This window comes from Aedes aegypti, chromosome 3 (assembly GCF_002204515.2).
Source record: "Aedes aegypti strain LVP_AGWG chromosome 3, AaegL5.0 Primary Assembly, whole genome shotgun sequence".
In the NCBI taxonomy this organism is placed as follows: domain Eukaryota; kingdom Metazoa; phylum Arthropoda; class Insecta; order Diptera; family Culicidae; genus Aedes; species Aedes aegypti.
In genome coordinates this window covers 264,715,489-264,731,123 of record NC_035109.1, presented here as the reverse complement: position 1 = coordinate 264,731,123, position 15,635 = coordinate 264,715,489, and the positions used below count along the sequence as shown (strand labels likewise).

The 15,635-nt window shown below is 39.3% G+C and overlaps 1 protein-coding gene across 5 annotated transcripts in view; it reads left to right on the top strand.

Annotated features, from left to right (window-relative positions):
- The window catches only part of LOC5573757 (NAD kinase), a 94,793-nt gene that overhangs the window by 65,923 nt on the left and 13,235 nt on the right, over positions 1–15,635 (top strand). Inside the window, exon 1 of one of the 5 annotated variants that reach the window (XM_001654735.2) lies at positions 6,191–6,754. The exons of the other annotated variants lie outside the window; for them this stretch is intronic. Within the exon in view, the coding sequence (XP_001654785.2) occupies positions 6,504–6,754 (251 nt within the window). The 5' untranslated portion in view covers positions 6,191–6,503. Of the gene's footprint in view, positions 1–6,190; positions 6,755–15,635 lie in introns of those variants that run through there. 5 annotated transcript variants of the gene reach the window in all.

Here is a 15,635-nt window from a genome sequence, read left to right as displayed (position 1 = left end):
TTAACTGAGAGCTTTCATTGCCAAAGTTGTCATTTTTGCATTTGTTTATTGTGTGGCAGGTACGATGATACTATATGCCCAGGGAAATCAAGAAAATTTCCACTACGAAAAGATCCTGAAACGAATCGAACCCAGACACCTTCAGCATGGCTTTGCTTTGTAGCCGCGGACTCTAACCACTCGGCTAAGGAAGGCCCCCGACTACGATTGGTGCTTCACTCGAATCACTCAACCAACTGTTCTGGAATTTACTATTGCACGATGTCCACAATGGCACCCGAAAATGCTAATTATTCGAACAGTTCAGTTCGATTGGCTTATCAAAGTTACTGCACGGAATGGCGAGTCAGTCAGTTAGCTACTTACTGATAACGGCGCGCCACCAGTGGAACTCATCCGCGTCGGGAAGATTCCGTCGATAGTTAACATATCGGACTAACGTGTGCCATCAACCGTATTCGGCTTGCTTAGATTATCTGGGTGCTTTATTGGTTCGCGGGATAGACTTCCGGAACGTCGGATTGGGTGTTGCTATTGGAAGTGTTTGCTGTGAGGTGCAACTCAACAGTGCAGGATTGGCTGGAGTTCGTGATCGGATTGTGGTTGGCGTGAGACTTGCCGTATCCTGATTGTGTTTCGGATTGGAAATTGCCATGGAATCAGCTGCATTACACTGTTCAAAAGGTGCTGTTTAAGTGTTGTGTTTATCAATTAATATCAATTGTTACAACAAATTTACATATCAACCACTGTGATGTGGTAGTTATTTCTGGCTATACAAGGGTTGGGTGACAAAATGTTGAAAGGTGAAATGTCGAATGCCAAAAAGCTGAAACGACTAAAGGTCGAAGGGATAAAACGTCGAAAGGAGAGAATGATAACGGAACGAAAATTTCTTATATTAAGTAAGAATGATTTTCTTAAAAAAGAATAAATAATTTAAAAAAGAATAAATAATTCGGGATTCGAAGCTTAGTCCCTAAACCGAAAATAGTCAGTTAGTCCACTCTGACTTAACGCCAACCACTTGATACATATACTTGTGCCGCCAGAAATAAATTTCGCATTATATTTCCAATATGTCTATTAAGTTATCGTAGAGACAAAAACACAATTTACGAACCTTTGTTAAGGTTCAGAGTGTAACTAGTTTTATGGCTCTATTACAACGAATCACTTACTTCAATTCCTAGGGTTAACCGTTGAGTCCCGATTTTCTCACGGATCATTCTCAGTGTTTGTTCACCTAACGAGCACCTTATTCCATACACTAATTAGTTGACCACACATAGAACTGTCGTCGTTGGATACAGGAAGCAAAACTCCCCTAATGTGATGATTTAATTAACAGTTAAATAACAGCGCCCAACGTTTGGTATATTATATTCCACAGTTCGGGTTCAATAAAATCCGTCTCACCGAAAAGGGGTGGTTTCCGCTCTACTTCCTCCAAAAAACTACTGCGAAGTGGATCTTCCTGAGCGGCCATCCGTCACGGAGCAATGAACACAAGCTTGTCGTATCCGAACTATCGGTAAACAACTCTTATACGGCGTGTTCTGCCAAGCCTTGACCGACGACGATTGGTTTCACAACTTTCAATTTCGATTGGCATACGCTTCTTCGTTAGTTGTTTCGGAAAAGAAATCCACTCGATGACTGCGGTTTAGTAGAACGTTGCAATGATTCACATATCAGGCTTAATGGGATGGGATTCCAGACAGCGATAGGACTGATATGCGATTATACGCTGAACGCTCACTGAACCAAGATAGTACACTGAAACCTCCATTTCAGTGACCTCTGTTTTCGTAAATTCAATTCATTACGTTGAGAATGAAGTTTACATCCAAATAGGCTTCTGAAAATTCACATTGGAAATTGACACTGAAATCCCAGAATTCGCATTGAAAACCCAGCATCCACACTGGAATCCCAGGATCCAAACTGGAGTCCCAGGAACCACACTGAAGCCACAATATTCACACTGGAGTTCCAGGACTCACACTGGAAACCTAGGATCTTAAGTGAAATCCAAGGATCTACATTGGAAACTCAAAATTTTCATTTGTATCCAAATTTCTACACTGAAATCCTAAGATCGACATAGGAAATTCTAGGATTCACACTAAAATCGCAAGCTTCACACTGGAGTTCCAAGATACACACTTAAACCCCAAGGTTCATAATGGAGCCTCAGGATCCACACTGGAGCTCCAAGATTTACAATGAATTTCCAAGATCCACATTAGAATACCAGTATCCACTCAGCAATCCCAGGACCCACTCTGAAAACCCATGATCCATATTAAAATCCACACAACAATCCCACAATTTCACTACAATATTTAAATCCATACTAAAACACCAGGTTGCATACTGTAGTACTGAAATTCTAAAATCCACACTGAAATCTCAGAATCCACACTTGAATGCCTTGATCCACATTGAAATCGTACGAACCACACTGAAATAGCTGAATCCACACATGAGTCCCAGGTTCCACACTGGAATCCCATCATCTACACTGTAATCCCAGGGTTAATACATAAATCCCAGGATCCAAACTTTAATTTCAGGGTTCACACTAGAACACGAGAATCTACAATCAATGCTACAATCTTAAGGTCCTTACTGGAATACCAAGATCCTCACTAGCATCCCAGCATCTACACTGTAATCTCAACATCCATACTCGAATCCCAGAATCCACATTGTATTCTCAGGATCTACACTGAAATCCTAGGATCCACACTTGAGTATTAGTATCCACATTGGAATATAAGGATCTACACTGGAATCTTCGCATTCACACTGGAATCGCAGAGTTCATATTGAAGTCGCAGGACGCACACTAGAATACCAGGTTTTACACTGAAACACTAGGATTTACACCGGAATCGCAGAAGCCACACTGGGATATCAGGATCCACAAGGGTAATCAAGCCCAAGTAACACGCGAAACATCTTTCAAAGAAATGCATTCTAAAAATGGTTTCAAATATGTATCAATAAAAGCATCTGTAACTTACCTAGTTATAGTTCCGTTGTATATTAATTTTGGCAGTTTTTCAATCCCCTCCCCCTTCCCCCCATGGTAAGATTTTTTGCATGAAAATTAAAAATAATTTGTATGATGCGTAAGATATCTCAAATACCCTCTCCCCCCATAAACCCTTACGTAATTAATGGATGACCCCTTAGGTGATTCAAATAGGAACGCCAAAAATATGCTTTAAGTTACAAAACGTCTAATAAGCTTCTACAAAATCACAAACAAAATTTTGCACAAAATTGTATTATTTTTCTGCAACTTTGTTTATAAAAGTTTGATTCATAATGTTGGGATATAACTCTTAGGCTCCGTCCATTAATTACGCAAGGGTTTATGGGGGGAGGGGGGTTTGAGATTTCTTACGTGCCATACAATTTATTTTTCATTTTCATACAAAAAGTCTTACCATGGGGGAAGCGGAGGTTGAAAAATTTAAATTTTGTCTTACGTAATAAATGGATCGCCCCTTAATAGCATCAACGTGGATTTGATAGTTTTACTAGTGTTGAAACTTGGAGTTTTTTTTATATAAACATCCAACCTTTGATGCTTGAAATTTTCATTGATCTCTATTTTAATCATAAGATTGTAATTTATAGATTGGAAATGAGATTTCATTTTTTATTTTGGTTTTGTACGCATACCATCTCATAATTAATATTTTCGATTGTTTTATGTTAAATTTTCTCCACGCCGATGTACGCCGCCGTCGCTGTCGCCTTTTACTGTGCGCCGTGTGTTGGTGCTGTCTCGCTCTCTCTCACGTGTAATTTGAAAACAAGGCGCACAGTAAAAGTCAAACGTTTTATATTGCGACTTTTGCACCCATTTGGACTCACCCCATATTTCTTATTATCACAGTCGAATCTCGCATACAATTTCGCAGTGCAAATGTATACAAGCAAGGTCTGTCATAAGATGGGTTGTTTCAGCTTTTTGACAGTTGGCCAGTTGGCCTACCTAGTTAAACAGATCTTGCTGTGCGCGATTGTGTGATTTGTGCGCAATAAATCGTACTGTGATAATCGTTGAGTCTAATCGGGGAAAATGTCGCAGCGAAATCATGCTTGGAGGGATGTCAAAATTATCACAGAAATCTAAACACTCGTGCAAGACCCAATCAAAGACAAATTAAAGACCTCGATGTCCCTTGCAGTTGCCCAAAATTTTATAGCTGATAAGCTAATCTAGAATGCCGTGAAAAGTGTACTGCGATCTGTCAGACTTGGGTACCTTTTGTACTACCGAGGGACCAAATGCAGTACTAGAAGTGGTACACAATCTGAGCTCGAGTGTGACGGACCTGACCCAATAGCATGCATAGGCTCATGGGAGTTGACGGGTGACATCTGAAATATGCAAGCTTACTTTGATCGACAGTGACCACAGATGAGTCACATGAATCTGATCGATTTACAAAATAGACCCCTTAATCGCCCTAAATTGTTTCTTGGGTCGTTCATAATCTTTTGAAAGATTACGCTTACGATTAGTAGGTTACGCTCATAGTTCTGATGGCTTGTTTTGCACGAAATTCGTGGTTGGCATAGAACACCAAGCTAAATTAGTATATAGCTGACATAGGGGTTTATTTAATAACTCAAGTCGATCAAAACTACTCGATTGGAGTCACTGTCGATCGAAAAATTCGTTCGACTCAGCTCTGTTACTCGTGTTTTTCGACAGTTGTCAATTTATGTGACTGGATTACTATGGGAGTCGAGGGGTGACATCTGAAATATGCATGCTTGCTTTGATCGACAATGAATTGGTTGAAACATGGCTCAATGACAAAACACTCTCTCAATAAATTTTTGGTCCTAACTATTCCGTATATCGCTGCAGCGCTCATCCTCCAATAGAGTCAAACGTTCAGGAGGTGGAGTTATTCTAGCAGTTAGCTCCATGTTTAAGTCTCGCATCATTTTTCCTCCTACTGGCATCGGAGTTGAGCAAGTTTGGGTTGCTATTACGTTCGCAGGATGGACCTTGTACGTATGTGTAGTTTACTTTCCACCCGATCGTATCCATGACTTCGATCTTATCGATGCTCATCTAGATTCGCTCACCTGGGTATTCAATGAAATGGGCATCAATGACAGTATCATGATTCCGTCAATAGAGTGGAAGTTAAACAGTTCAGGCTTTATGCATCCCGATTCTAATCGATCTGTTGTTCACAAACTTTCCTGTAAATTACTTGACGGTTACAGCACTGCCGGTTTGGCGCAAATCAACGGAGTGACAAATAGTAACGGCCGAATGTTGGACCTCGTCTTTGTCAGTAACGAACTTTTGCATATCCCTGACGTCTTTGAGGCCCCAGCGCCATTGGTGAATACTAGCTGGCATCATCCTCATCTACAACTCGCTCTCAAGGCATTTATGCAGAGCTCACTCGCAACGGTTTGAAAAGCTGGTTTTAGAATACATGATGTACCATTGCTCCAATTTGATTGCCGAAGAACTACACGGTTTTACAACGAAACGATCAACGATGAGTAACTTAGTCCTTACACCAACTCGATTCTCCGTGAAATGGAGAGCGAAAACCAAACTGATGCTATTTATACAGACTTTTCAGCCGCTTTCGATAAAGTAAACCATCAAATTGTAGTAGCTAAGCTTAATCGTCTCGGCTTCAACGGTTTCTTCAGTGCAAGGACCAAACACTATTCTGTAACACAAATTCCATATACGTACCCCCGACCCATTACGTATTTTGAGGAATCAGTGTACCTATGAGCGAAAGGGACTAGAGAAGATGCTTACTCCATTCTCGCCGACCCGTCTAACAGTGACGAAAGAGATGTTGGCCGCGAGTAGACGTCCCTTATTCGGTGATCGCTTCATTTCGGGGAAAAAAGTCTCCAAACAGAGGTGTTGTGACGCAAAAACAGTCTGGAAATTGATAACCGCCCACTTGTGGCTATGGTCATTCCACTTTCCGTCCGGATTATCGATACGTGGAGTTGCTGCTGATCGACGACAAATTCCATGAGTCGGTCGTTCGGTCGATCACCGCAGTGGTTCTTGATCGATCGCATCCGTCTGACCTGCTGGTGACTCTCGCGTGTTGCTCTCAGCAGGCCCGCTGTGTGTTGGATCGGTGCTGTTCATTCACATCGTTGATTCAGTTTCGTCTGGGTGCTGACAGTGATTGCGTGTGTGTTGTTTAGCCGGAGTTCATGTTTGGCAGACAAAAAAAGGGCGCGCGAGCGTTTGTTTGCAGTTTGTGTGTACAGCACACGCTCCTCCTCCCCGTTACAGAAGCGTTGAACATCAATATATGTGATATCAATTAGTTAATGAATGGTTTCGAACAGCTTTGGTCAAGTGCCCGTTCAGTTGGTTGGTGATTTCGCGTTGATCGGTAGCTGTCCGGAGAAGTCCCAGGTTTCGTTAGGGAAGTTTGTGACCTTTGTGAGGAATCGGAAAGTTCATCAAAATGACGGAATCCTACGAGAAGGATGACTACATGAGTGACCTGGTGAACTTTAACAGTCCCGCTGCCAGTCATCATTACAATCTGCACCATTTGAACCATGGTCACCACGGCGGCAATGTCAACCAGTACTACACTAGTGGTGGTGGTGGTAGCAGCAGTACCAGTAGCAATAACACTTCCATCAATGGTCATAACGCCGACGGGGACATCCCGGCCGAGGAGGACGAGATGCTACTCTTTAGAGCCAGAAGGTTGGTTCGTTAAACTGCTCCGTTCTCAATGACAATTTCAACCCACTCAACCTACTCGAAATGTGCGTACCGCCGTGATAACGTTCGTCTCTCGCAAAAAAAAAACTTGTTTTCAGAAGTTTGAACAAAAACAAAATCGCCAAGAACAAAAACTTTGGTGAACTGAGACTACATAGGTGCAAAAACTAGATTTGCAAGTTTTTTTTTCGTTCGTTCGTTCGCCTTTGACTTCTCACTCTCGCTCGCTCGAGCCCGATCTCGAACGATGGAGGTAAAGGTTGTCTGGTCAGGCACCTTCCTATAATGAAGTGACTCTCTAGCTAGGTGGATCGGCTGTTCCGTTTCGCGTCACAGATGAGAGGGATGCTGTGAGTTTTGCTAGAGTGCTGCCCACGGCCTCCACAGCCTACAAGTTCTCGGCCGGAGGCTCTCGGTGCAAAAAGTTTGAAAAGTGGAAAGTGCCATAAGGTTCTGATTAGTATGCGATGATGGAGCGTTATGGACAGGCAACCTGTCCAATGAAAGGATAACAATATGTTCCACATGAATCATAGAATATCTTGACTTTGGTTGGTGCCATCAAAAACTCAAAGGATCATTATACTCAACCTCTACAATCATTTTGCATGAATCCTCCAGTAAGAAGGACATTTAATATGTTCTCTGAATAAAAGGCCCAGTAACATTTATTGCAAAGATTCTTTTGTGAAGTATTCAAAAAATTTCTTTAGTAATTTTACTAAGAGTTCCAATAATAACACATTCAATTTCTCAACAGATTCGTTCGAATGTTTCCGCTTGACTTCCTTCGGAAATTACACTTAAAATTCATTTGGGGATTCTTTCCAGGATACTGTCAATGTTTATTTCAGGATTCAATTCGAAACTATTTCAATTTTAAATTTGGATATCGTCAAGAAATTTCTTCAGACATTACTCCAAAATGGGACTCTGCCATGCAGAATTCCATCAAGAATTCTTCATCAATCTCTTTGGAGGAATGTCTTTAGCGATTGCTAGGCATTACTGGGAATTCTAAAAAAACTGGAATATTTCTGAGAAAAAATTTTGAAAACTCTTCAATATTGTTTCAGAAATTCTGTCTGGCATATCTTTTAGGATGTTTTCAGAATGAACATCCACAAACTACTCATAATATAATTTTAAAAAAGAAACTTTGAAGAGACAATGGATGAAGTTCTGCCAAAATTCTGAACAGTTGCCAAATAGTAGTTAAATTCTTAAAAAAAAAAAAATTCTGGGTATCTATGTAAATATGATTTTTTGGGGAACTTTTAAAAAAATTCTTGAAATAACTCAAGAACAATTTGTATATAACACTCTAATAGAATCCCAGTGAAATAACTGTGGTAATTCCTATAGAATAATCAGAGAAGGAATGCTTGGAAAAATATACAGGGAAACTACCTAAATTAATTCCAATTATCTGAAAAATTCTGCATTTTTTTTAAGAAGCTCAATCAGCCTATCTGGAGTGATTCCTTAGATAGTGAATTCCTGTTTTTGTGTAAATTCTGTATCAATTCTAGAAGGGAAATTAAATTTCTGGAAAACATTCTAAAACCAACTTTTTGATCAGTCGCAGGTTGCATTCAATCAAGGATTTCTGTAAAAAATAGGAGAAACGATTTTGGAATGACTTTACGAAGTCATTGGAAGCAAAAGAGAGTTATCAGGATTTATTAAAAAAAAAGATCAACTCTCTGAATCATTGAAATCACTGAAGATATCTGAAAAAAAATGCGGGGACCGAAATCCGTACAGGCTCAAAATCCGTACACTTCATGCAAATAGTAGGCGTTTTATATGAACTGGACGGATTTAGATTCATTTCTTAGGTGTACGGATTTCGATCCCGTACGGTATTTTATTTTTATCAAGGATGTAACAACCGATGAAGATCGAGAAGGAATGCATAGAAGAATTAGCTTAGCTCAGCTTAGACTGACTACATATATCAATGGTTGTTATGCCGTGATTGACTGAAGTCAGTGAAAATGCACAAAGAATCAACTAGGAGATCGGCTGGGATTGGCCATAATCTTCTTTAGTGTGCATAATTCAGTGCCTCTATTTATACAGGGTCAATAACGGCGCCGGCCACGTCCTTGCAGTCAGGTGGGATTGGGGGAAGGAATGTTAGTGTGTGTTTGCTATTTGGAGACCGTGTTTGCCTCTGCATCTCCACAAAGGTTACTGGGACGGATGTTTGTTAATGGGGAGGATCGTTGAGTCACAGGATTCACTTTGATAAGCGATTAGACCATGATAAATAATTATTGGTGAGATATAAACATGCTTATATGTAAATATAATATTTTCATTTAATATAAACAATATCTATGTAGAGAAAAATTACGCCGACACTTGACGTGACGAACTTTTCAAAGTTTGTTGAATAAAGTGAACCTTTCGTGACACTCGTAGTGTCGAACTATTCAAAGTATTTTTTATTACAAAAATAAAGGTAAAAGGAAAAAGGTGTTTTGAAAAAAAAATTAGACATAAATAATTTATAAATCAGAGTTTATGTCGACACTCACAGTGACGAACCTTTCATAGTTTGTTAAAAAATCATATTTACGTCTCACCGTTGTAACGATTAAAGGTGCAGTCATACATATTTTATAGATTAGAATAGTAGCATGAAACGAGCTCACCAATTGATACGTCATCCTTGAGCAGCAACAATTCACTTTCAGCCTCACTCGTTTGCTCGGCTATATAAAAGCACTCAGAGAAAATAGGCGCGCGACCCGAGAAGGAAAACAACTGACGACTGCTCGTGCTTTCTTGACGCACTGCCCAGGAGCAAGCGCCATGGTCGAAAGATCAAAAAGAACTAATCGAACGCGGCACTTTTTCACTTTACTCGGCCGATGCGTGACATGTTTGATTCTGCCCTCATCGCCGGCCCCCGCAGGAGCAAGTGTCAAGGTCGAAGGATCAAACACAAATCCGAGAAGGAAAGCATGGAAGAATTCCCCAAAAATATGTAGAAGGATTCCCGAAGGTGGCATATTACACTACTCTTTGGAAGAATGCTTACAATCCTTCCAGTATGTTCTATGCTAGAAGTACTGCAACAAATCATGATCAATTGAGCCAATTGTATTTAAAAAAATATTGAGATTTCATAAATGAATTCTTCAAGATTAAGAGAAATATTTTGTAATTTTCGGATGAAACTAAAGATAAATTATTAGAAAAATTTCTAGAAACAGAAAACTATCTTGGGATATTGTTGAAGGCTTGTTGTAGAAATTAGAACTACCCACATGAACGATTTCCGCAATAAAGGAAATTCTTTGAAGGATTGAAGAGAAATGTATACCTTACCTTGATACCTTGATGGCTACAGCGTAGCATCACGCCATTGCCGGGCGTATTGTAGAGCTCCATCTTCGTCGGTCTTGGGCGAAACTTCTCCAGTTGCCCCGAACGTTTAGGGTCGCCAGGTCCTCTTCCACTGCGTACAGCCAGCGTATTCGTGGTCTTCCCCGAAGCCGCCGGCCTCTACCTGGTTCCCTGCTGAATATTATTTTCGCAATTCTTTCTTCCGACATTCGCACTAAGTGACCAGCCCACTGAAGTCTGCCGTATTTTACACGATTGATAGTATTCGCATCTTTGTACACTTGATACAACTCGTGATTCATGCGTCTGCGCCACACACCATTTTCGAGTTTCCCACCGAGTATTGTCCGCAGCACTTTACGCTCGAAAACACCGAGAGCTTTCCGGTCTGACTCTTTCAACGTCCACGCTTCGTGCCCGTAGAGAGCCACCGGAAGAATCAATGTTTTATACAGGGCGAATTTAGTTTCGGTTTGCAAGCTGCGGGACCTAAGCTGGTTACGTAGTCCGTAAAAGGCCCTATTCGCAGCCGCAACACGTCTTTTCACTTCGCGGGAAACGTCGTTGTCACATGTCACAAGTGTTCCAAGGTAAACAAATTCTTCAACAACTTCAAACACATCCCCATCAAACACTACCTCAGCACTTACACCACCATGCCTGACTCTATCTCTACCTGCAACCATGTACTTCGTCTTGGTAGAATTGATAGTCAGGCCTATCTTCGCTGTCTCCCTCAGAGAGAGAGAAGATATAGAGAGAAATAAAAAGGAATCCCAGAAGGCATTGCATGCAAATATGTGGAGTTATCTCTTATCGGATTCCTTGGCAACTATTCGACGAATTTCTGAATGAAGTTCTTCCTGGAATTTAACAGATATATGGCAAAATCGGCTTTAGGACATTTGGTCGAATGACGTTTGGTCGAATGACATTTGGTCGAAAATACATTTGGTCGAAGGGACATTTGGTCGAATGGACGTTTGGTCGAATTACCTTTAAACATTATTTTGCATTTTTTTTGTAAAAAAAACCTCGTTTGGTTCAACAGATATATTTTGCACAATGAATGATCGTTAGTCTATTTTGGGCAAACATACTTTTCATCAGAATCCATTGACGAATCTATCTGTACTTTTTTGCCTACGCTACCTACGAAGCGTGGTTAGCATGCATGGGTTAGTGTCTATATAGGATTATTTATTCTTGTACATGAACTCAATTTAGCCTGTGACACGGTTATATGAAAAATTTAGATTCTCGCTCCAGTCCACTTTTTGGATTGCATTTAGGTCCCATAACAACTGTGCAAAATTTAAGCTCGATCGGAGAAACTATATTGTAGCGCCAGCCGTTCAAAGTTTGTATGGAATTTACTATGGTAAAACTTGCTTTTGCAAAGAAAAATCGCCAGAGATCGCCCATTGTTCTCTATATAAATTCTAAACTCAGATCTCGATAGGTATTTGTACGATGAACAACATTACCGAAGACCGCAAAGCAATCCGATGCTTGTGAAAAAAGATATTAATTATAGACTATTCGGAGATTTTGCCCGATTTTGTTATTATTGTTATTCCTTTACGTGTTAATCAACGTCGCCTTGCCAATAGGTTTTCATTGAATAACCTTTTTCGCAAGTGTCGGATTGTTACGCGGTCTTCAATATTCAATATTCAATATTCTTCATCGTAAAAATACCTATTGAGGTCTGTGTTCAGAATTTTGGATGACAATGGGCGACCTCTAATATATAAACACATTTTCTATGGACGAACGGTTGATGCAAGTGCGTGATAGCCCTTTCATTCCAAATGGCATACGAATTGAGTTGGTCTTTCGATTTAAACTGGGAAATTTGCAGGAAATTGCCCAGGGGGTCCAAAATATATTGGTCACCTTATAGTGTGCTGCCGTTTTATAGTACTCTGATGGACTCCTCGATTTTTGACAATTTTTTGCTCACTCAAACTGTCATAACACAGGAATTTCTTCAACAACCCTTTAACAATATTATGGTTTTGGAAACAGAAAACGTAGGTGCTGTATTTGCCAAAATTAAAATATTTGACCGCCATATTAGATTTTATTATAAAAACTGAATTTTAATAGTTTTCGCAACCACCGATTTTAATAGTTTTTGCATCATTGGAAAGTGAGGCTAGTTTTACACAAAATATGAAACAAATTGAGGTGTATGTTTTTTAATCAAAAGTTATGTGCAACTTTGTAAAACACATCCTATCGCATTGGTTTAATTTGCGGTTATATAACGGTATGGTAGCGATTTAAGTTTACTGTGATGTGTTTGAAATGTAAGCTTGAGATGAACCAGTCTAGGGGAGGGTATCAATATAGAAGATGCCCCTAGTATGAAAATATAGTTTGTTTGTTTGGGGTTGTTGAAGGAATTTCTGAGTTATGGCAGTTTGAGTGAGCCAAGAATTGTCCAACATCGAGGGGTCCTCAAAAACTGTTTCATCACCACTCTCGGTTACCAATGGCTTTTGATGCGAGCATTATGCAACGACCAGAACCACATAACAAGATTATAACACATTCCTATTAGCAGCAGTTCAAAATAACAGATGTTGATAAAATGTTGATATCAATATGACTTTGTTCTCAATTTGTTATATTTTTAATAACACATTTATAATAACATTTGTTATATTTTTGACATCGCATTTATAAGTTTGTTCCAAATAACATCCGATGTCATAAACCGTAACATGGTTTGCAATAATTTTATTATTTTGTAACATCCTTGCAACACATTCTGTAATAATTATGATATAATTGTAATAGGGTTTGTTATATTTTAGTTTATTTGGTGTAAATTTTGTTAGAATTTTTGTTATTTTAACTACTAACGGTACATGTTTTATAACAACTGGTGATATAAGAAAATCATATCAGGGGAACACATTCTGTTACAATCTTGTTTCTTCCGTCTGTTCGGGTTAGCATCACTGCCTATAATTAGCGCCTAGGACAGGACGTGACAGCTCAACTAAGATTGCCCGGTTGTTTTTCCGTCGATAACCTTGACGATACAAAAGCCAGTGTTACCAGTATCCTTTCTATGCAAATCTTGTGAACAAATTCAAATATCAAGGCTCATAATCTGATTGTTTCTTACACGCTTCATTCATTTAGCGCAATAGAGGATGCTATAGTTTCAAACAATTGGGTTGGAATTCAAAACCGGTGATATTTTTAGAGAAAATTGACACAATTTCCACTATTTTGGTATCAATCAGGTGTTTTATATTTATTTTAGCATTATAGGAGTACATGCTATGAGCTTAACATCGAATATAATTAGATTTGAAGCGAAAATATTTTACGAAAAATTTCCAGACTTTTGATGAAAACTCTAATTTATGAACTGGCAACCTGGTCGAGCTGGTAACAAAGTGCCCTGTTGCAATCCAACTCAACGATGTGAAAGTAGGCCTTTGCCAAAACGACCAATGAGAAGTGGTCTATTTTGACAGGCAATTGGTTTCATTTTTGTACTTTGACCTGTCACGTCTTGTCTTAGATTAGCGCAAGGCCTTGTGTAACGCAGCGTACGAGAAAATGAGCCATGAGTTTCCGGTGTATTTTTTTGAAAATGTATACAAATTTAGTAATTAAAATTCAAAATATGTTTTTTCTAAAACACCTACGAAGATTAACTCATTGCATTTGCATGAGTCATTGTGAATCGCAGAGATGTAAACAAAACACTTTTATATATTTTTTTAGGGGGTGACCCCAAACTTTTGCATGAGAGTATACTTACATCTTGTATACACAGAAAAAAATCCGTTCTCGTATCCGTGAACAGCAGACGTGAACTCGTCAACAACAAAAATACACCGTGAACTAGATCATGTTTATGTGACCATTTGTGGTAGTTCATGGTGTATTTTTGACAGTTCACGTTTTCCAGAATTCTTTTTTGAGCGTGTAACATGGTTCAATTGCAGTTTAGTTTCTTTTTCAATTGGGCGGATGACAATCCAGTGCTTTTAAACAGCAAACATCAATACCTTTACCGTAAACCATTCTAGACTTCGGAGAAAAATCAATCGTTTTACCTGTGTGCTTATGATTCTATCGTTATCGCATCGTCACAGTAAATATTCCAAACAATAGGGTGAGAGCTGCACCGATTCGTCGTTCGTACGATTTTCTTCGTCGTTTCGCTGAATGCAATACACCAAACAGCAGTGTTGTTTGAAATTCAACGCATCGTTTAATACCAACAAACTCGAAGCATTCTCTGTGACGTTACGGAATTCGAATCTTGTTAGGTAATTGTTATATTTTGAAGAAAAAAAATCTTTTTATCCATTTCCGAATGGTTTTGTGCGATACCCTATTAGCTTGCATCCAATTCGTGATATGCTTTGTGATACGCTGCGATTGGTCTCGTAATTGATTGGGAATGGCTGGAACGTAGCATGAATTCAAGTTTATCGTCACCTTTAACAAAATCAGACGAACAGTGTGCTTTTCGACTCATAGTGTATCGTATAAACTTAATACTTGTTCTGCAGACACGGAGTGTAGAGACCATGCGAAGGCACAAGCTAGAGTAAGTGAATAGACCCTCTCGGATCATGTTCAAATTCCACTGTCTAGGATGAAATTCTGATTGACATTTCTCGAAACTGAATGCATACCTACTTCATTATGTTTAAGAGAAATAACTAATATTAAAAATTGCATAGCTAATGCTGAACAAGTGCGGTGAAGACACCAAATCGATCCGACCAAATTCCGCATTTTAATTCGCAATCCGCTATTCTAATCACATTCTCTATTAAATTAAGTTAGTTACACAAAATCGCGCTATTCTGAGTCAACACATCTGTGTGTAATTTTAGCACATCCTAAATAATCGGATTTTGTGTTTATTTATGTTTCATTTTCTCATATTTCTTTATATGACAAATACTTTGCGAAAAAGAAGAAGAAATCATACTAGGAGCAGTTTTTCAGAATATTCTGTAATTTCCACAATTTGTGTTGGTCCAGCTTGATTTCATGAGACTCTTACTCAATTTTGCGCAACTTCGTTTGAGCGTGTATAAACAGGACAGGTTGTAATTATCGATAGTGTCAATTGAGGCACTTGGTCAAACAAGCTTTGTAATTAGGATCGATTTGAACTCTGTCCATCAAATTACTCAATCATCGTTTACCTGTTCTTGGCATCATTACGGACACACTCCAAACACATACAATTCCCAAGGTCGTGTACGTTTGCGTCGTCACTTGGTAGTGAAGCCGCGCGAAAGTGACCTATTCTCTTTCTCGCCCCGGTAATAATTCTGCGTGGTCAAGTCGAACAGGTAGTAAATAGCTAGTATAGCAATTAAGACAAGATCGCGTGTTCAAAGCCAAAACCGTACTGTGGTCGTTTCCCTCTTCTATGAGTGTTTCTAGCGTAGCTGAACTGTAACACTGGGTTTTCATTGAAGACCACATGAATGCGATATGTGTATAG